The sequence below is a fragment of the Anabas testudineus genome, chromosome 3 (assembly GCF_900324465.2).
Source record: "Anabas testudineus chromosome 3, fAnaTes1.2, whole genome shotgun sequence".
Classification (NCBI taxonomy): Eukaryota; Metazoa; Chordata; class Actinopteri; order Anabantiformes; family Anabantidae; genus Anabas; species Anabas testudineus.
In genome coordinates this window covers 21,737,339-21,759,185 of record NC_046612.1, presented here as the reverse complement: position 1 = coordinate 21,759,185, position 21,847 = coordinate 21,737,339, and the positions used below count along the sequence as shown (strand labels likewise).

At 40.5% G+C, this 21,847-nt stretch overlaps 2 protein-coding genes across 2 annotated transcripts; both read left to right on the top strand.

Annotated features, from left to right (window-relative positions):
- The first annotated feature begins 564 nt into the window (after positions 1–564).
- On the top strand, positions 565–4,052 carry LOC113174458 (cytochrome P450 1A1). The gene is made up of 7 exons (XM_026378496.1): positions 565–702; positions 1,078–1,957; positions 2,077–2,203; positions 2,288–2,377; positions 2,523–2,646; positions 2,751–2,837; positions 3,015–4,052. The coding sequence occupies exons 2-7, from the start codon at positions 1,118–1,120 to the stop codon at positions 3,310–3,312; spliced, it is 1,566 nt and encodes a 521-aa protein (XP_026234281.1). The 5' UTR covers positions 565–702; positions 1,078–1,117; the 3' UTR covers positions 3,313–4,052.
- Positions 4,053–4,220: 168 nt separating this feature from the next.
- On the top strand, positions 4,221–21,813 carry LOC113174441 (enhancer of mRNA-decapping protein 3). Its single transcript, XM_026378472.1, has 7 exons — positions 4,221–4,300; positions 5,841–6,020; positions 6,874–7,070; positions 11,825–12,178; positions 17,789–17,942; positions 19,181–19,398; positions 19,953–21,813. Exons 2-7 carry the CDS (start codon positions 5,857–5,859, stop codon positions 20,285–20,287), a joined length of 1,422 nt encoding a protein of 473 aa, XP_026234257.1. The 5' UTR covers positions 4,221–4,300; positions 5,841–5,856; the 3' UTR covers positions 20,288–21,813.
- The last annotated feature ends 34 nt before the right edge of the window (positions 21,814–21,847 follow it).

Sequence of the window (21,847 nt, the reverse complement as noted above, 5' to 3'; positions counted from 1 at the left end):
ATAGCAATTTTGATTCAGCACTGGCAGTACGTATAAGAAAGTGATTTGCAACATAAAAGACAGGACATTGAGACTGGAGTGGATTTAATAATATGAGCATAAGAATGTAAACAACTAATATTACTGCATAAACACAACAGTCGCACATATTTTATTTTTTTATGTTTAAATCGTACGTTTTTAGATAATTGCGCATGTTACCAAACGCACAATTTCTTGAGAGTCTTGAGTTTTTGTAACAACCTGCAGAACTGTAGGAGACATGCGTTAGGCTGAACACTGTTATCTCAACTTGGCAAAGTTTTATAGTAGTGGGAATCAATCTCACCAGTGATGGTTAATTTATGCCTTCTGTCATAAATTATACAACATCAAACGCGTTTAGGCTATAAAGTCGGGCAGGTTTAAAAGTTATTTTCAACAAGTGTGAATATAGCCTAAAAGAAACACACGCACATGAATCCCAGAGAGAGAGAGAGAGAGATTGAGAGAGAGAGAGAAAGAGAGAGGGAGGGAGGGAGGGAGACGACATGAATAGTAACCAATCAAGGCGTGGAGCGCACTATAAAGCAAGAGCCCCTTTACTGTTTTGGGACATCAAGAAAGTAAACTGGAAGAATAACTCTACTAGACAATACTTTTACTGCTTTGCAAAGTCCTTCTTGGATCACAGCACTGTTTTCCACTTACTCTTCCTTCAAGGTAAGTTGCATATGAAGACAGATTGATTTATAACTGAGCAGGTAATGTCAGAGATAGGTGTAAAGTGCATCCGCCAGACAGTTGTGCAAGAATACATTTTATGAGTTTAATCTTTGCATTTGCAACATTTAACGTGATTCTTTCTAATCACTGTATTTTGTACATGGGTTTTCCATTTGTCCAATTGTGGTGGCGATAAACTTAAAGCCTTCCACTTCTGGTTGTGTGGCACATAGACCAGCGTTGTTGTCTTACTCCCGTCTTATGTATGCTGTCAGGTAGTTAAAATGTTATGTTGCATTTGGCAACATGTTGCATAACACTCCTCCTCCTCTAGGCTTCATTGCACTAATGCCCCTCCTGTTTAATTTCCAGGTTGTGTTAGAGCAAAAAGGGGGAAAAAAGAGTTGTCATCATGGCGCTAATGATACTGCCATTCATTGGATCAGTGTCGGTTACTGAGGGTTTGTTGGCCATTGCAACGGTGTGTCTAGTCTACATGATTCTCAAGTTTTTCCACACTGAGATTCCTGAAGGGCTCCGTCGTCTGCCTGGACCAAAATCCCTGCCTATCATTGGGAACGTGCTTGAAGTTGGCCATAAACCGTACCTGAGCCTCACTGCCATGGGCAAACGCTACGGTCATGTCTTCCAGATCCAGATTGGTATGCGTCCAGTGGTAGTGCTGAGTGGCATTGAAACTGTTCGACAGGCTCTCATCAAGCAAGGAGACGAGTTTGCAGGCAGACCTGACCTGTACAGCTTCCAATTCATCAATGATGGCCAGAGTCTGGCTTTCAGTACCGACCAATCTGGCGTATGGCGTACCCGAAGAAAGCTGGCCTACAGTGCCCTGCGCTCCTTCGCCACTCTGAAGAGCAAGGACCAAGAATATTCCTGTTATCTGGAGGAACACGTCTGCAAAGAGGGAGAGTATCTGATCAAACAGCTCAACACTGTCATGAAGGCTGATGGCAGCTTCAACCCATTCCGCCACGTAGTGGTTTCTGTAGCAAATGTCATCTGTGGAATTTGCTTTGGCCGACGCTATGATCACAACGACCAGGAGCTGCTTAGCTTGGTGACACTTGCCCATGACTTCAACCAGGTGGTGGGCAGTGGCAACCCTGCAGACTTCATCCCTATTCTCCATTTTCTGCCCAGCGCAACAATGAAGGCGTTCAAGGATCTCAACGCTCGCTTCAACAAGTTTGTGCAAAAGATCGTCAACAACCACTATGCCACCTTTGACAAGGTACGTCGCTCAATAAATCAATGATGAAATCCTGCTTGGTGCATTGCTCCTAAAAGACATATGCTGTACACGACCTATATTTAAGCTTCTTTATTGAGTTTGTGTTAAACTTCTTTCAGGACAACATCCGTGACATCACCGACTCTCTCATTGATCACTGCGAGGACAGGAAACTGGATGAGAACTCCAATGTCCAGGTGTCAGATGAGAAGATTGTAGGAATCGTCAATGACCTGTTTGGAGCTGGTACGCTGACTCGCTCTGTTTGTTGAAAGTTATCTCAGCTTAAACAAAAGATGTGTCCTCATAGAATTGACATTTTTCTTGTAGGTTTTGACACTGTCACCACTGCCCTGTCATGGTCTTTGATGTACATGGTAGCCTACCCAGAGATCCAGGAGAGGCTTTATCAAGAACTGAGTAAGTCTTTTTTAACATGAGATGCAGTACTTTAAACTGTCTAGTTGTGATTCTTTAACAAAATAAAAAAACGTGTGTTACAGGATTGTAGTAAAACCTCCATCCTCATCTTGAACTAATATTCAGTGTAATATTGCTTTTTTAGAAATCAAAGTAGGTCTGGAGCGGACTCCTCGTCTCTCTGATAAACCCAACCTACCTTTGCTGGAGGGCTTTATCCTGGAGGTCCTTCGCCACTCTTCATTCCTGCCATTCACAATCCCACATTGGTGAGGTTAATATTTTTTAGGTGCAAGATTTTTTAAAAAAAAGTTTGTTACTAGAATAAGTATGCATGTTATAGAAAGATAAACATTTTTATCTCCCTTTTTAGCACAACAAAAGACACATCACTTAATGGCTACTTCATTCCCAAAGACACCTGTGTCTTCATCAACCAGTGGCAGATAAACCACGATCCGTAAGTTCTTTTTGTTGCATCGAAGGATGACGTTTACTAATGTCACTCCACTGGTGGTTTTAGAGGAAGTTGACATCAGTTCTCTCCCACTTCCCATATACAATTGGTCTTGGCTGAATTCACAGATTAAACTTTATTTTTTATCATACTTACTTCTTTGATCTTTACACTTTTCAGTGAGTTGTGGAAGGATCCAATGTCTTTCAACCCAGACCGCTTCCTGAGCGCCGATGGGACTGAGGTCAACAAGGTGGAAGGGGAGAAGGTGATGGCTTTTGGCCTGGGAAAGCGGCGCTGTATTGGCGAGGTCATTGCACGAAATGAAGTTTATCTCTTCTTGGCGATCATGGTCCAGAAGCTTCACTTCCAAACGGTGCCTGGAGTGCCGCTGGACATGACACCACTATACGGTCTCACAATGAAGCACAAACCCTGCCACCTGAGAGCCACACTAAGAGGAAGCCATGAGCACTGAAGCTGTACACTGTGTATTTATGTACAATGCATGATTAAACAGATGATAGGTTGACTGACACTGTCAAGGTCAGTGAAAGAAGCATCTTTCTCAGAATGTAATTCACAGAGTTAATGGAATTGAAGCAAATAAGTGAAATTTGCTTGTTGCAGATTGTCGTGGATCTCTAGGTTTGCGTAACCATATCTCTGTCATGTTAGTGGTTGTCTAAGAGATATTTCTGCACATCATTGTTGCTTCTAGTGAAGTATAAGGACATACCTGGTTCTTCTGCTGTGTTGTCTAACAAGCTAAACTGTTATTTTCCTTTCTGAAGTTGCAAAACACACAGTGAAAAGTTGCCTTGTTCAACTTTAAGAAAAACATTTTGTCTTACTGGATAGGCATTACGATCTAGTCCCCTGCAATGTTTTTTCTTTGACACTGGGCTCTGAACCAAACAGCTATTACCTAATGATAATTTTGTATGCTAATACTTTTTATTACATATGATGTGGATGTAAGACACTGAAGCTATATTTGTATCCCAAAATGTGATTTTGTGTGGACATCAAGTTCTTTATATTTTAGAAAATATGATGTATCAGGGCACTAAAGGAGTTCCAGTGAATTATTGGAATATATTTGTAGACTATATGTTTATATTTTCTATGTTGAATGTGTCAGTGGTTGTCTATGTAAGGACATGCAATGAAAGAGTCCCTTAATCAGAACTCAAATAAAATATGTTGTCATGATCATCTTGTTTCTATGTTTGTTTTATCTGGAACACACAGTAGTAGAATCACGGGCCCACACAGGGCTGGATATCACTGATGTTTCAGTATCATGTGAACTGAAGTCAACTTCAGAGAAAGAAAAAAAAATCACAACAAACACACGTGGGTGGGGAAGGAAGTGACGTCACGTACAAACCCGGAAAAACGGCCCAAACAACAGCTCGAGCTTTGTCTTTCCCTTTACAGCTCGCTAGAGATTTGTTAACAAGGTAACTCATATATCTCCGTTATCGGCAAGATGTGTATTTAGGTTATAAAACTAACTAATTAAAATAATAATATACCCTGGTCACAAGTTTGCTACCATCTGCCTAGATTTAAATAAACAGGGTGGACAGAAGTGAAGCTAATGGTAACAGTTTAGCTAGCCAACACAGCTTAGCTATTAGTTGCAACGTTACCTCAATAAGTTTTATACTTTTACTTATAGTTCACCGACTTTAAAATGTTATAGTTAAGCCTATTTCTTAACTATTTAATGCTCTGCTTTTTGATATGTCCTAACAGCACGCGAAAACGCTATTAAATTATCGTTAGCTACGTTGTAGCTGGTGTTTCCACAAAACTCGGTTCTGACTGGATCATATAGTGAAGGGTCCAGTTTTAAATGCAGCCACCATCCTGTAACAACAAACAGTTTTCAGACACTTATGCTGAGTATATTTCAACTTCACTCATTTAATGATTGTAGGAAGCACTTTTTTTTACGATTTATTGTACTTTATAGATTAAATTACTGAAATGCCTTGTTGCTCATTAATCTACACTCAGTAACTTATAATGACAAAGTGGAAACATGGCTTTTAGATTTTTTTTTCTCCAAAACTCTCTCTTGTGCAGTATAAGTCTGCTTTCGCAGGGTTACTCAAGGACAGTCAGAGATTGAATCTACTCCTGTGTTGTCTCGGCTGTTTGCTTCAGGCCATTGTTGTGCTGAAGGCTGAACTGTCGTCTCATTCTCAAGTCTTATATACTTTGGAACAAGTTTTTGTCAAGGAACTCTCTGTACTTGACTGCATTGCTGCTGCAAGCACTTCCACAGCCTGCACCCACCATGCTTCACTGTAGACATGTTATTAACAGGTGATGAACAATGTCTGGTGTAAGCCAGACATAATGCTTGGGGCCACTGGGAACAGTTGGAGCTACAGAAATGGTTGTCCTAACCCGTGACAGCTTTGTTGCCGCTGAAGTATACAGTGCCTTTGACTTTTTTGTTCATATGCAGTGTGAATTGTGGGATCTTAGATGGTATGCACAGGTGTGTGTCTTAACTCTGTTTAACCAATTCAGTTTGGCACAGGTGGACTCCAGTCAAGTTCTAGACACATCTCAAGGATAAATAAAGTGAAAATGACAAATGACATGCACCTGACCACAGTTTTCTAATATGCAAAAAAGTCTAAAAACATTGTTTTTACTTTGTCACTAAGGTTTTTTGAGCATAGACTGATGAACAGAAGTGGCAATTTTCACAAAAAGTGAAGGGGTATGAATACTTTCTCAAATAATATATATGGACTAGTATGTTTAGTCCACATGCAATACTGCACTGAAGGAAATAACATAAACTTAAAAATGAACCATAATAGTTTCATTTCAATACAGTGAATGTAAAATACTTAATACTGCAGTTTATGTTGTTGTTCTCAATAGTACATGGTGTCCCTGGTTCAAATGTATATTGAAAATACAGCTCTGACAGTATATGTTGAATAGAAATTATTTTGTTTGTGTTTCAAACAACAGGATCACCGTAAGCAGAATGGCCACAGACTGGTTGGGTAGTGTTGTTTCGATAAACTGTGGGCTGACGTTGGGAGTTTATCAAGGAGAGGTGTCATCTGTTGACCATGTGAGCCAAACCATCTCTCTGAGACAGCCCTACCACAATGGGATGAAATGTCCTGTTCCTGAGGTCACGTTTAGGTAAGAAAGGAGGGGGAGGGTACCAAATTTTCATCATTCCAAGGCCAAATTTTCAGACAAGTAGTCAGTGTTGTTTTTATCTCCTTCAACAATTTCTGTAAAAAAAAAAACAAAAGAAAAAAAGGCCCAATGTTTGCATGTAGTAGAAAAGTTGGAACTATGTTTCTGTGCATCTAGAAATTTTCAATATTATCACTGCTAGACCTTTTGAACATTTGGACTAAAAAAAAAAAAAAAAAAAAAATGTGTAGGATTAGCTATTATCTCTATTGTTATGTTTATTTTTGTTCACATCAGGCTCTAGACGTTTTTCAATTTGTAACCATATTCTTTATGTCAAAGTTACAATTTTATTTTAACTGTGTTGTCATGGTGGAGGAATGTGCTGTGAATGCTCACTGGTTGTGACTTATTTTTGGCTTGAAATTCAGGAAGAATAGCTAGATTAGTAAGTAAGTAAGTAAGTGAGTAAGAGGTACTTCATTGATTCAGTCACGAATAGGAGCAGAAAAGTTATCACAGACAACCCATTGTTTCTTGTTGAGGTGTATGTGGATTGTGGGGGAAGTTTTATTCTCGACGATCTGTATTTGTTAATAATTATGTAATAGCTATTAGATGTAGTCATTCTCAATGGGAATTAATCCCTTAGGTATTTAACTGTTGAGCATTTGTTCCGTGAAAGAGACACACATCAAAACGAAATGTTCCGCAACTTTTCATATTGTCTCAAAATAAATCTGAAAACATTTACGACATGTTTAGTTTGAAAATAAGAAAGAAGTGTATGAACCATGTAAAAAGAACAAATCCAGTACAATAAAGCAAAGTCAGTAATGTATTTGTCTTCTAGTGCCATGGATATCAAGGAGTTGAAGTTCCTAGACTTCCAAAATAGCGTTAACAAACCCAGCTCAGACCAGGGAGCTGCCACAGAACCTAGGTCCTTATCAGTGGGACGCCGTGGCCAGAGTGACAGGAGTGCTCTCCCTCAAGTAACAAGCAGTAGCTCTCATGCCTGCAGTGGCCCAGTCACCATTCTACGCAGAGGTAGGAACATCCCACAATTACATAGTTAGGAGTATAGTCATATATTTAATAATGGGCAACATTACTAAATTGACACACAAACATTTGACATTATTGTAATATGTCATTTGACATGTTTTCTTTTTATCAGGTTTTGTACAGAACACTACTCCTACACATTCACCACTCAGTGCTAATCAAGCTACAACTGAACACTGTCCAAGGAGAGCGTGCAAATATCATCCTCTGTAACATTTCACAAATATTAAGACAGTTTGACGTAGGTTTTCATAAGTTAGGAAAGCCCAGTTTATCCAAGGATTATGAAAGAATATCGAGAAGCTGCATTTCCTAGTTCCCACGTCACAGAAGAAGACTATTGTTACAGAGTTAATTTCGAGAGTCATGATGATGGGAATTAACCACAGTAACAGATATACAGTACTCTTTTGTTGAAGATACTATTCCTGCTCTTAAGGAAATGTTTCACACAATAGTGTCACATATTACCCAACTCCTTTTGCCCAGAAAGTTGCCACTGAAGAGTGGTTGCAAATGCAAAGTCACAACATCACTATTTTCACAATACTCCAGTGCCACTTACAGAGTAGTGTTTACTCTTTCAGTAAAGCAAATCTGAACATTGATTGACAATTTGAGTTAGTCACTCAATTTTACATCCCCAACAATATGAATATTTATTCATATTTCTATGACTATAGAAGATAATCGGCAGATTAAGACATTAAACATGCCTTGTGTAGAGGATCGCGTGTAAGTTTCTTTGTTGGTGAGTTTGCAGCATCCGCAGCAATCAAGTTGTTCATAGGAGCCCCAGTTTCATTTACTTTTTTACACTCTGACACTGTAGTCGGCAGCAGGACACAGGAAAATAGAAGAAAGCAGGAAAAGCCAAATGTTACGGTTCTTTGTTAAATCAGTTTCAGTAGGAAACACTGCAGCGGATGTGCTTAGTTATACTTGATTTTCTGTTTTTATGGTCTTTTACATAGCACTGGTTATCTAATTATTGTGATTTAGCGTTTTACAGCCATAGCAGAGCATGTGTTTGTTGCGTTTGTTCTACGGCCACTTTTCCACCAGCCTTAATGCCTTAACCTAATGAGTTACATCTGTCTGTTTCCTAGCACTGAAATTTAACATTTCTCATACCTTGTCTACCTTTCTGCTCTCATCTGGCTGAATCTAAGTAAATTAAACAAAGTCCACTGTTGATTTTTCAAATTTTCAAAGCGAACGAGTAATCATGATCTCGATATTGACCAAAAGGATTTTTGCCCTAATTAAGCAGCTCTAATTAGTGCGTATGTTTATTCTGGGGATAGATAACCATGGTTGAATGTGTCATGGGTACTGCTTTGGCAAAAAAAAAAATGTATGTAGTAGGCATAAGAATTTAGTTATTAATGAGATTTTGTTCATTATTATTGACTCATACACAGCCTTACACAGTGGCCAAAGCATTTTGCCATTTTGACTCTTATACAGTTGTTAATATTAGAGCCAAGCATATGTAGTAGAGGGGCTGTTTTATCTCCAATAATAATTTGTGAGTCTGCGGTTAGTAATGTTGAAAGGCAGATGTCAAGAGTCATTTGAGACATATATGTGCATTGTTTCTGTTGGTAGACGAGCAGTTTTACCTAATAACAATAGCTAATTTTAAAACCTTCACATTTATGGCAGCAAGAGTTAATTGAGATAATTCTCCCCTGCAAAATATGATTAAATAAAAATGGCCCAGTCGTTCTGTGATGAGTCTGTTTTGATACATGTTGATACAGAAAAGATCATGTTCATTCTCTTGACCGCAAGCTACATTAATAGCTGTAAATATCAGAACTTGTTACTCAATCTTCCTGATTAGATAAGGGTTAAAACAGTATTTCCTCTAGTCAACATCCAGTCAGCAGGAAGTGCTTGGACAGCCTCTGCAAGAATCCATTAAAGTCAGTTCACTTTCACACTGGAAACCAAACAATGGAGAGGTCAGGAGTCAATAGAGTTGTCTAATGGACACGATATAATATTCTTCAGCCTGGTTTTAAAAATGAACCCTATGCTGTTTCCTCTGCCCGGAAGATGAAACTTTCACAATAGGAATCTGGTGTCTTTTGTCACGAGTTACAATCAGTTATTTTCCTTGTTCACTAGTTCCTATTAAGAAGATTGAGCATGGGACCAAATACTGTTTTGCTATGACCCCCCCAACCTGAGATTCCCATAGCGTGCTAAAGACTTGTACCAAAGTTCCTCTTTACAATATGTGTGTTACTAAGATCAATAAACATTCCCCCTCCCTCTCCGCTTCTGCTCCTAAAGAGAAGGTTATGAAAAGCCGGGCTTTCGTGCCTCTGTGCCCTCTCGTGTTCTCTCTCTCCCCAGCCCCTCTCTCTCCCTCGCTCGTGCTCAGCACAGGAAAATCCCTCCCCACCTCAACAGGAAGCCAAGTTGTCCCAGTGTGCTTGAAAGGCCAGGGCGATATCAATTGTGGAAGCAATGTTTACCTTTTGAGTTTTTATTTTAATCTCCAGCTCTCAGGCTGGTGGCCAGGGAGCTAATGCCCAAATTGCATGGGGCGAAAGTGCTGAGTGGCTTGGGCAGGGCTGGTCCTTTCACACGCAATGCCATGCTCCCAAGAAGCCCCCGGCCACAAAGAAGGGAAAGCAGGGTGGGCTGTTGCTTATACAAGATCACAGATTCCAGAAATGGTTTCTGAATATCTGCCATTGATCTTTCTGGGAGAGTAGGATGGGAATTTAGAAACGGGCTGCTTTTGTGAATGATGCTTAGGCCACTAAAAGCAGAGTCGAATTCCATTAAACCCGAGCAGATCTCATTTAAAGGGCATTTGGAAGACAGGCTGTTCCCACAACCAGCTTGTTACCCCTGCATACATAATGAAATTATTTGCAGCCTAGTGTTTTTACCCATAATCCCCTCCTTCACAAATGAATTTATATAAACACATAAACCACAATGTGGTTGCCATGTAATTTTTTCATATGAAGTATATTTAAAATATTTCTGGCCTGTATAGTTGTGCTAATTTGTGATGGTAGGTTTGTCTAAGCAGAAATCAGTGAAGTTCACAGTCTTGATACTTGTTACTCATTAGCCTGTTTGACTTGGAGCTCTGCCCAGCTCACTCAGATTTTTGATTCATAGCATGACAAAAGACTTCCTTGTAAATAAAGACACCACTGGCTTGTTGTAATGACACTATCTGTTATCATTGTTCACACAGGCAATCGCACTAACCCATCTTCCTTCTGCCCAACGTGCTACTCATAAATTCGTAGTAGTTCACTGGCCTACATTCGAAGAAATTTAGGTACGTTAATATTAGTTCATATTTAGTCAAAGCAGTGCTAGGCACACAGGTGCACGTCCACGTATGAAGCAGCAAAAGATGAACAGAAAAACGTGAGACTAGTGAGGCTGTATTGTGAATTTGGGGCAGGTTTCAAATTAGCTCATAGCTGGTTTGTATCAACACCAGTATTCTATGACTGAGCCTCCCAATGTCTTGCGTGAGAGAGTCCAAAGTACCTTAGCTGTCACAGTGACAGTAGCGTGCGACTGTGCCTCTCTGTCTCCTTGTTAGCGTGAGAGCTCAGGATGGTTCGTGTTGAAGGCCAGGTTTTTCCAGTTTTTTTTTTTTTTTTTTGCTCTTGGTTCATTTTGTTTTTTTGTTTGTGCTTACATGTATGTAAACTTTATTGAGCACCCCGCTGAGGCAGCCTTTGTATGTTCTGGGTATTGGCGGTGTTTTGTTCTCAGCAGGTTATAGTAACTTACCGTGAGAGGACAATAGGAGTTGCCAGCCAAAGGAACACAAGATGAAATGAGTTACCAGTGTCTAGTCAGAATCCAATAACTTATTGTGCATGGATTACACTATTTACAACATGATGTTGTATAGTATAACAGCTCAAAGCTCCTTTCAGAGGTGATTTAAATGTAAGCACAGATGAGAGATGGCAGGATTTCTGGGTAATCTGTGTATTTTGGGTTTGAGACTAAATCCAAGAGAGGCCTGTGGTTGCCCACAGCAGAGGCTCCCACTCAGTTTTGGTCCCACAGTTTATAAAACGTTGTCATAAGGACCCACACCAAAGATGTTTGATATTCATCTAGTGTTTACATAGCTGCCCACACTGTATGATTGTGATGATTCTCATACAGTTGATGATATTTCATGAAGAATTAAATGAAGTGAGCAAAATAACACTTTAATGAAAAATCACACAGATGTTGAATGTTACTGTCGCCTTTGATTTATTATATTTGTTCCATCCTTAATATAACAAGTATATATTATACAATTCCTTAATCAAATTTTCACTCGGTGCCAGTGTTTTCTCACAGACCACTTTGGGACATATAAATTTAACAGTTAACTTCACCTAGTAAACTTTTTATTTAGTATGGAACACAATGTAGTTGCATGCAGCACTAAAATACTTTTTTGGGTAGCTATTAGCTATTATAACTTCTCCTAAGAAGACATGTATTAACCTTCATTATCTGTTTATACACCAACCTCCACTTATAGGTGCCACAGGAAGCATCATATTCCACTATGTATAATCTACATTATAGTGTGTTATAAACCATTTTTACAAGGGTATTAAAGAGTGACTTACCAAACGTCATATGCATATAAACTGTCAGCGGTTCTGAGAATTGCTATGAAACACAATCCCTAATGCAATTTAGCTTAATTCCTTTGTTTTCTCCAACCCTCTCAGCTTCATCTAACAGCCGAGGGTCGACACAGGCCGTGCCAAAGAAGAACAGTGTGAGGAATGGAGGTGCTGGACTGCCACTGAGGTCAAAGAATGACGAGTGCTTCGGAGAAAGGACAGATGAGGACCTGGACACTGACTTTGACTTTGAGGGAAATTTGGCTCTGTTTGACAAAGCCGCCGTCTTCTCCCAGATTGATGGAACCAGAAGTCATGGTAGCAGGGCACAGCATCCCAGCACACAGGCCGAACAGAAGCCGCTGTCCTATCGCCATGATGAGAATATTCTGGAGGGCAAGCCCATCATATACCGACAGATAAGAGTGCCCCAGCTTGGGGGCAAAGAGTACTGTACTGGTGAGAACAACATGCATAATCACACTCGTCCACACATTCACGTGGTGGAGTTAAGACATCATTTGCATACATGGACTGTGAGCAAACCAATATTGGAACTGTTCATTTACTAAGACAGTAATTAAATCAATAGTTATTAGTGTGGTTGTCAGCTGAACTGCCCAGCATTTTCCTCAAGAACAGAAACAACTGTTGAGCAGAATTTGATATTGTCCTTTTTGTTTTGCCTTACAGTAGAGAAGACAAGAAAAGATTTATATTTTCAGTAACAACCAGTGGGTTTGTGGTCAAGCACTACAGGCAGGCAAGGAAAAGTGCTGAGACACAGACAAACACATTATTGATTTTGGTCTACAGCCTTACTTTTTAAGTTGTTTCCACGATTCCCAAACAAAATCTAAAACACAATGAAGCTGCCTCATCTCAATCAGTCACACCATTAAATCCCCCTGTTTTAATGTTGTGGTGGACATGGATCAGCATGGTTACCCTGAGCAGTTTATACACAGCAAGCTGTTATGTATTGTGTGCTCAAACAACTACTAGTAGATCGTGCTGTTTTTTTTTTTTGTTTGTTTGTTTGTTTTTTTTGTCTGCTGGCCTAAGTCCACCACAAGATTGAAATCACCAGGTGGTATCAGTGCTGTAATGATCAGTTATAAGGAAAGGAAAAATCTATTTGTTGTCTTCGTGGCTTTGAGGAAACCTAATGACATTCCCACTCTTACCCACCTGCTGCACTCTCCCGTGCTTTGTGATCATGTGAAAACCTTCTTTGGGACAGTTTATCAGTGAGCATGTCAGTGTTGTGAGCACAATGTTTATTTTGGACAGAGTAGTTTTTCCCACTGTGTTGAAACTTTGACCAAGAGTACCATCTGGTTATCTAATAACACAAGCACAGTGTGGAAGCACAGTTACAGCTCCTGCCAAAAGCTGAAATATTTTGATTCGGAGCACTAAATGGGCTCTCAGCACGGCGAGGAATGTGCTGCAATGTCTCCATGTATTAAACACGAGAAAAACAGCATGCAGTGTGAAGCCGGGATCACAGTGGACACAGCGCCTATTTCCCCTGTTGGCCAAAGAGAGGTCACCAAGGGGAAGGCTTGCTGGCATTATATACCCCTGGTCACTATTTAATATGAAGGTGATTTTTGACCCCCCCCCACACACTAACTGTACAGGCTCACAGAGATTATGAACCTGTCCTTTCTCACACTTCAGCTCATTGTAGGAGTGTTACATAACCGGTTAATACAGAAACAAGATAAGTAAATAGCACACTAGCACATGCCCTGAAGTTCAAGTTCTGTGTGCAGTATTGTTCTGTCCTGAAGAGTAGTAAGCCTATGGCAACTGATGTAAGGACAATAAGAGTTTCTGCTTTTTTTTGCCACAGACTCTATACAGTAGATGAAAGGATGGCTGCAGCAGTAGTGGTGTCTCTAGGACTTCCATCTGAGGCTGATTGTGGTGCCACAACACAGCTCAGCAGTAGCATTTGTCTAGCAATCAGCAGGCGACTGCCAAGCAGAACCTCTTTTTCTTACTGTGCAGGCAGATCTGCTTCCCAGGGCTGTCATCATAATCCCCATCCTCTGCAGTCTGTAATTAGCATGCCGCCGTACAGCCTTACATAAACAACACCTCTGAAGCAGGAACAAACTGCAGTGCTCTTGACCTGGAATCTTTGCCAGTAAACAGATAAATCAACAATGAGAGAACAGAGAAAGAGAAACAACGTGCCCAGCTGTATGTTAGGGTTACCATAACACGCTAGCTTGAAGGTTTGACAGGCTTGTTTCTATAGACCATTGTTTATTGTAGTGATTGCAGGCTGTGTAAGTTTAGTTCGGCTATTGTCTTGCTTTCCTGTGGTGTGATTGACTCCAGCTGTGCAGTGAAACCTCCTCAGTGCAAACAGGCTGGGCCGCAACTCAAAGCGCAACCAAGCCGACTATCTAATTCATTTCTTGGTTACTTTTATTAATTGAACTTATGTACGTCCTATCACTTTGAAGGAACAGGATACAAACTGGATCATTAGGACAGATGTGACCCACCGTCTATGTTAATGTAGGATCGTTTCTTGAAACTACTGGACATGTTGCCAAAGACAAGGCAAGCGCTGAGATTTAGGTAGACACATGTAGATGCTGAAATTTCAGCATTACCTAAAATTCACATTTAGTCAGTTGCTAGCCACTGTTATTTAACAAGCTACTCTTTGAGGAACACCCTCAAGAGGCAAAAGGGGTTAAGCACATTGTCAGAGAACAGACCACTGACCCTGGCCATTACAGTAGTAGACAACCTGCTTAAATCTCCACCCCCACTTCCAGCTGCAGTATTGACATTTTCATCTTAAGTTTCCTTGTACTAAGAACTGTCAATAAAAAAAAGTTCTGCTTTGCAAGGCCTACATTGAAAGTTTCCAATAACAGTAATCTGAAATGGTTTGGAATATTCTAAATTTACCTGAGAAATTGACGTAAGCAGTGCTACTCACTATGACTACAGAGGTTAACACAAATTCAAATGAGATAAGTTACATGGGTTGAAGGATAACATGGTTTGTAGGCAAGACTATGCAGAAAGCCCCTTATAATGAGCTCTTGCCACCAAAATGATAAAAAGGAATCTCTGAGATTACTGCATTAAGCTTCATTTCTGTGCCACAATGAACCGGTGCCCTATCTCTCCAATTGCACTGTTCTTTCAGTGCAGCAGAGAAGAAACGAAAGAGCCTCATCTAACCCTCTCTCTATACCAGGACAAGCCTTAGTCACACATGGCCCACATCCAACCTGCATGTATTGCTTTCAGTCCCGCCGGTTCCCTTGTCATGCTTGAAGGATTGCTTCCAGCTCAGTTTATTTTAGAGCTGCTGCATACTCAGAGCTACCTGGTTGAGCTAGTTGACTCTTGAATTTGTTTTCACACCACACTGAGAGTGGGTGTGTGTATAAATCACTGCATGTGTGTGAGAGTGCCAGGCAGGAGGACATGGTATGGGGAAAGCGGTAGTTTTTTTTAGTGGCAAAATTAAACAAGAGAGTTGTTAAGAAGTGCACCTGGTGGGATGGTTGAAAAGCAATTAGAGCATACTAGTGCAACTCCCACTTCCTCTGAACTTGGCACTCAAGGCAGCAGTTTGCATGACAAGAGGCAGTTGACTTTCCTGTGCTTATCGTTCACGTGAGCTTCAGCATACTCCAGATTTCTGCCCACTAAAACATATTAGCAGTCTTCGTGCGGTATCAATAAAAGAATAGTGGGAGGGGAGCAAGGCCAAACTAAAGATAAGCCACAATTTCAGTCAGGCACGGCATGAGTGTGTTTATATGTAATTATCTTGTGCATAAGGGTGTGTGTATGTTGCGCGTTTGAATGTGTGTTTCAGTCTGTCCGAGTTGCATGCCAACGGTGAAAAGTTGTGGGTGTATGTGTGTTTGTACACCAGGTTGTTGTGTGACATAAGATGAGGTGTGTTTGTTTGTGTACGTGTATGAGTGAGTCTGTGTGTGCGAATTCATGCACGCCAATAAGGCCACCACATTCTCAGCTACCAGTCCAGAGATCTCTAGGAGACCATTAAGGACTTAGCTGCCTCCCAGCAGCTTTATTTATCAAAGGGATCCTGAGCCGTGCAGTTCCCCCAGCTTGACTTTCATTACCCTTCTAATGTGCCACAGGCAATAGACAGCCAGGGATTAGCACGGGCTCTATAAAGGTTTCCACACACTTCAGTTTGTACAGCGATAAAAGGCAGAATTGTAGTTATGTAATGCAGTAAACCAGAAAATACACACAACAGAACAAGGTTAGGTGACTTGACATATCACTTGAAAATAAAAGGATTTAAGCATTGTCCTCAATAGAAAGAGGCTGGTAGGCTGACTGCTGAATATATATATCCAGCTAACAGCTTTTATCTTGGTGTACTGTATGTAGTGTACAGTTGTCAGGCAAGTGCAACTCTGATACAAAAATGAGGTAGCATTGTGTTCTTGTTGCCAAGTAGAGCTGAGTATGCCCACAACCGAAACACAACCAAATCCTGTAGTTTTGACTACTTTCATTAAAGACTTCTTTTAAAAACTTTATAAATTTCTGTACATCAAAGAAAGCTGGAAATGGATGAAGTGGTCTGCACTTCCATAGTGCTTTTCCACCTACCTGGTACTCAAAGTGCTTTACACTGCGTCTCATTCACCCATTCACACATCGACCTGACCTGACTCACCGGGGGCAACTTGGGGTTCAGTATCTTGCCCAAGGACACTTTGGCATGTGACATCGCAGCCGGGAATCGAACCACCAATGCTATGATTGGGAGACAACTGCTCTACCTATTGAGCCACAGCCACCCAAAGTGGCATATCCGAACTACAAATGTTCAGTCTTCAGAATACTTCAGGGAAATGAGACAGTTGAACTTCAGGAACTGACTTATATCCACTGTTCAGCCCGGTCAACACACACGCTTCCCCCATGTTTATTCCTCCCCAGTCTCCCACCATGACACATTGGGATACAGGTACAGGTGTTTGTCCCCTTTTTTGTCACGCTAGCCCTCTGTTTGTTTTGACTGAGACGGCATCCAATGTGGGGGGTCCCACATTAGTTGCTATTGTAGTCACATCCCAAAGCTAAATGTTTGGGATCGGTCAGAAACCATGTGATGGTGCGTGTGAACTCAGGGCCCACGGGGAATAGGCGTCTCACTCTAACTGTCTCATGTTTGTCATGTTTTGTAAAGGCTGCCAATCTTCCCTTTGTTACTGCAGACAGCAGTGACAAACAGAAGGGGAAACGGAGAGTCGTCCGTGATGGGAGGACGATCAGGTCATGAGGAGGAGGAGGAAGGGCTTTTCCCTGGGGAATGGGTTCTTTGCTTGACAATCTGTTTTGCTTACACGAAACCACCAACCCCGGACAACCTGGGAGCATGTTTATCTGTAGACCGACATTTCCACTTATCTTAGAGGTCAAGTTTCTGGGCTCCATCCGTCGTTTTCCAGGGTGCACTCATGACGATAAATAACTAAAGAACATAGTGTTTATGATGATGTATTAGGTCTAACTTAGAAACGCTATCCTTTGTGTGAGTTTACATTACAATGCATCCAAGAATGTACAAATATGAGTATTAGAGTTGTTTAGCTTTTTGAAATTTAATACTGGACAGATAATTCCCCAGGTTAGTTGACCTATCCTATTTGAGACACGTTTGCTACATGCTGATCTGCCTCTCTCCGTTTCACCGAAACACTCGTTTTGTAAGAAGTATATCACTGTGTCACACAATCAAGAGGCAGGTAATGTTATGTGACTCATTACTGTGGGAATGTTCCAATATATTTACCAATAAGCAAGGGACGGTTCACTTCGCTTGACATGACTTTGATAATAATGGAGGAATGTTAATTAGTTTATTGCTAGTGGAGAAATAGTTTCTTTGAGCCTTGTGTCTTGCATGAGTAAGGATACTTTGTGTATGTTGGCAAACAGGATGATGTTTTATTTATTTATGTATGAGTCTTTGTGTTCTGTTAATATCAGAAATGTATAGAATCGCATTAATTTTCTGTCTTCCTTCTACAGACTCGGGTCTCGTGGTTCCTAGCATTCCCTATGAGCTTCATAAGCGTCTGCTAGCGGTTGCAGAACGCTTGGGCCTTTCTCTTGAGCGCAGGCTGGAAACGATTGGTGTTTGCTCAAGTCAGATGGCTCTCACTCTGCTGGGTGGTCCTAACAGGTAAGCACTACCAATCTGGGCACTGGATTAGTGCAGAAGTTTAAAGTTATTCAGTTCCTGGGTTACATGACTTGTCAGCTGATGTGTAGCACAGTGTAGCAGAGCCACTGTCAGGCAACTGTCCACAGTATGCCAGGTTTTCCAATAATCATGACAATCATATTTACATAAATATGATCATTTAAGTAAATAAAATAATGTTCCTACACAAGTAAGCTGGTGTTAACTTTGAGTGGCCACACTGCGGGTTGAGAACATCCTAACAGGCTAAAGGGGCCCTGTTTGGTATCGTTTACCTGTGCCATTATGAGCCGTGAAGTCTCACTTAAGATCAAAGAATCACAGCACAGTGGCTCATATAACAAACAGGTTTGATTTCTCAGATCCCTTTATAAATTTAGCACAGTAATACTTGTGTGTCTCAAATTTACACTGAAAGAACTGTGAGATCAGATCAAGTTTAATTTTCTATTACTAGAATCACAGACACTAGAAAGGTGTTCCACTGACAGTAAACAGGCACATTTAAAAAACTGTACAGCTCTACGAGCCTTAATTTAAGCCTCTAATTAACTTTTTCCTGTATATTTTATATCTGCTAGGATGTTTTTAAACTGTGATTATCAATAAAGTGGTGAATATAATTTAGCCAAGAGGATCTCCCTTTAAAGTTCCCATACTCACAAAGAAGAACTGTTTAGCGGGATGTAGCTACTATACAAAAGTTACTCATGTAATAATGTAGATATGTGAGAATTAATAACAGGAGGATATTACCAAGATCACTAATTGCCTTACAAGTTATGACGAGGTTCTCAATAGCGACCAGCTCAGTTATTGATATTGCATGACTAGTATTGGCAAGTATCGATTAGTAGAAAGAGTCTCAACCTGTATGATACACTGCACCTTTAAACTAGAAAAATGTTATTTTGATATTACTGAAATTTTAGAAATCAACTATTTACCCTTATTTGTTCCCATAGTTGTATTATGGTTCAGTTTGATACAGATTAATGATGAGCAAGGATGTAATATAAAGTACACGCAGTGTTTTTTTACCTACCTTTTATTTTTACATAGCTGTTCTAATGTACTGTTGGGTTGAGTCGGATATTAGCCTGTCAGCTTCACCTGTGTCTGAAATCGTGATTTTAATGTTGTTTGATTAAACAGGTATTGTAAAAGGGTTGTCTGTTCATTTCTGTGGAGTAATCTCATTTCTTGAATGTCCTCAGACTCACTCCAAAAAACAACCACCAGAGGCCCACCGTGGTCCTTCTGTGCGGGCCCCATATTCAAGGAGCTCAGGGAATCAGCTGTGGTAGACACTTGGCCAACCACGAAGTTGAGGTCATCCTGTTCCTGCCCAACTTTGTCAAGATGCAGGAGTCGGTCACCAGTGAGGTCAACCTTTACGGCAGGACTAGTAGCAAGCAGGTGGCCAGCGTCCAAGGTAAAAGAGCATTTACTGTAGATGATCAAATCCTTGTTTACTCAACATTCAGAGACAATGATGAAATGGACTAAGTTGGGCGTGTGGGCCAGTTTCTGACAGAGTATCTAAGTGAGCATTAGGTCATTTTGACTCCTTAAAATAAACCAGCACAGACAAATGTTGCCCTCTAGTGGAGGTGCAACATTCAGAACACTTGCTGAGTGATCATTTGGAAGCACTTTTGTAAAACAGACCATTTTGTGGTCTCATTTCTTTCTTTTAAATGTGCAGTTATATTAAGCAAATGTGTGAAGAGCACACTTGATAATAGATGCTAAGTAATCATCAGGTCTGTAGTGTGATGCAGGGACAAGCTAGATGCAACAGAGTGGAAGTGCAGGTTTCAGTGTCTTCGGATGTTTTTAACATTTCAGATTCCTGTGGATAGATAGTGAAGATTGTTTTGGAATGTCTCCTAAGTAGAGCAGCAAGATCACATGCACTAAAAATACTGAAAAATTTCCCTTTTGACTTTAAGGCAGGCATTGTTTTCTCCTTATAATGTTTTTCAGATCTGCCTGCGAGCCCAGTCGATCTGGTCATCAACTGCTTGGACTGCCACGAGAACCCACTGCTAAAAGAACAGTCCTGGTACCAGTCAGCTGCAGACTGGGCCAACCAGAACCGGGCTCCAGTACTCAGTATCGATCCTCCAGTCAGTGAGCAGCATCCGACCATCGAGGCGAAGTGGACCCTGTCTTTGGGACTTCCTCTACCTTTACCCAACACAGACAGCAGAGTCTACCTCTGTGACATTGGCATTCCTAAGCTGGTGTTCCAGGAAGTTGGAATCAGTTACCACTCACCTTTTGGATGTAAATTTGTCATTCCACTGCACGCAGCATAAAAAAATATCCACTCATTTCTTATTGCAAACATGGACAATAGGGACAATGGTTTGCTTTTTCACAGCGAAAGGACAACACACATCACCCGTGGTGTGTGTTTGCCTAAAGGCACAATTGTGCATGTAGCAACTATAGGAACAAAACAACACTCTGTTACAAAGTGGGGGCAACAACTGGGAACGTCAGGGGGAAAAAAACTATGCACATTCTGTAAGTTTGTCACCTGACCTGCTGGAAACTCCCAGAGGTTGCTGCATGTTGCATGTGACACCTCTTGTTTTTGACTAGGAAAGGTTTCCTGTTCTTTGGTGTGTTTTGATAAGGGCTCTGTGACGATGCAAATATGTTTACAAAATGCTGACCACTGTGAGTCTATCTGTGACCTCTGACCCGGTGAGCAGCAGTAGAGCAGCAGAGACGTAGTTCCTGTTTCCTCCTTTAGATTGCATGTAAAATCTAGTCTTAACCCTTTAACCCACAGCACATCACACACTTGATGTCCGTTGTCTTTCAATTTAATGTAGTCTTTTGTTTTTTTACTCAAATGGGTGTTTTTGGCAAATAATGGTTGCAGGTGGCATAACACAGAATATATATTTGTATTGAATTTTTTTGAATACATCTCAGGAATAATGTATGAAAAATTAAAAAAAATCTATATTTGCATTTGTCTTACAATTGAGTGCACTCTTGCTGCACTGTTGTGTGTCTTGAAATTACAACTACTCACAGTGAAATGACAAGTGACCATTCAAGGACTAGCTTCATCTGTTGGAATTATGTCCAGTCCGGTGTATCAAAAGCTAGTTATTAAAGAGTGCTTTCATTTGATGGTTGTTTTAAACTTGCTTTGTATGGTTCTAGTTTGTACATGTATAGTTCTTCAGCTAGAAACATGTTTTTTAATCTAGGTAAGACAGACAGAAGCTTAATGCTATTCATATACATGTAGTCTCCAAACTAGAACTATAGGAATCAAGTTAAAAATGAGTGAAGTTTGCCTGTTTTAACACTCTTTTTTGAGGTATGAACTTCAGCTACTAAAAACTACGTCAACCAATAGTTCTAGTAGTAGTAATAGTAGTTTGTTTGACTCCGTCCAGCATTGATATCTTGTGCAAAGCATAAGTCTTTCAGGACCAAAAAAGAAGACCTCTTCTTCGACTGGCAGCTACATAACAAGTCCTTGTGTAAGGAACTCTCTTTCACAATAAAATAAAACTTTGTCACTACACACCTTTTGCTAATTTTTAGGGGAGGCAAAACAGTGCATGGTGGCGATGCTGCCAAAAATAGCAATCAGAGAATATGTGGAGAATAAGACAGTGTTCGAAGGTAATGAATGGTACTCAGGATATTAAACGGTTCCAAAGAGCACAGCTTCTTTTTCTGTGCTTCCTTACAACTATTATCCTTTCTCTTCTCCACTGCAGCAAAAACTAAATAAAACAGTGAAAAATGTATCATGACTGTGGCAAATCATGTTGTAAAGAAACAAAGAATTTAATAAAAGCACAAAGACTTACATGTCTTACTGATTGATGGGTTTGTAAATCAGA

Coding starts and splice junctions, on each gene's coding strand:
- LOC113174441 (XM_026378472.1), top strand. CDS start 5,857: ATGGCCACAGACTGGTTGGGTAGTGTTGTTTCGATAAACTGTGGGCTG. Junction 7,071..11,824: donor AGTCACCATTCTACGCAGAG/GTAGGAACATCC, acceptor CAACCCTCTCAG/CTTCATCTAACAGCCGAGGG. Junction 19,399..19,952: donor GCAGGTGGCCAGCGTCCAAG/GTAAAAGAGCAT, acceptor AATGTTTTTCAG/ATCTGCCTGCGAGCCCAGTC.
- LOC113174458 (XM_026378496.1), top strand. CDS start 1,118: ATGGCGCTAATGATACTGCCATTCATTGGATCAGTGTCGGTTACTGAG. Junction 1,958..2,076: donor ACTATGCCACCTTTGACAAG/GTACGTCGCTCA, acceptor AACTTCTTTCAG/GACAACATCCGTGACATCAC. Junction 2,838..3,014: donor TGGCAGATAAACCACGATCC/GTAAGTTCTTTT, acceptor TACACTTTTCAG/TGAGTTGTGGAAGGATCCAA.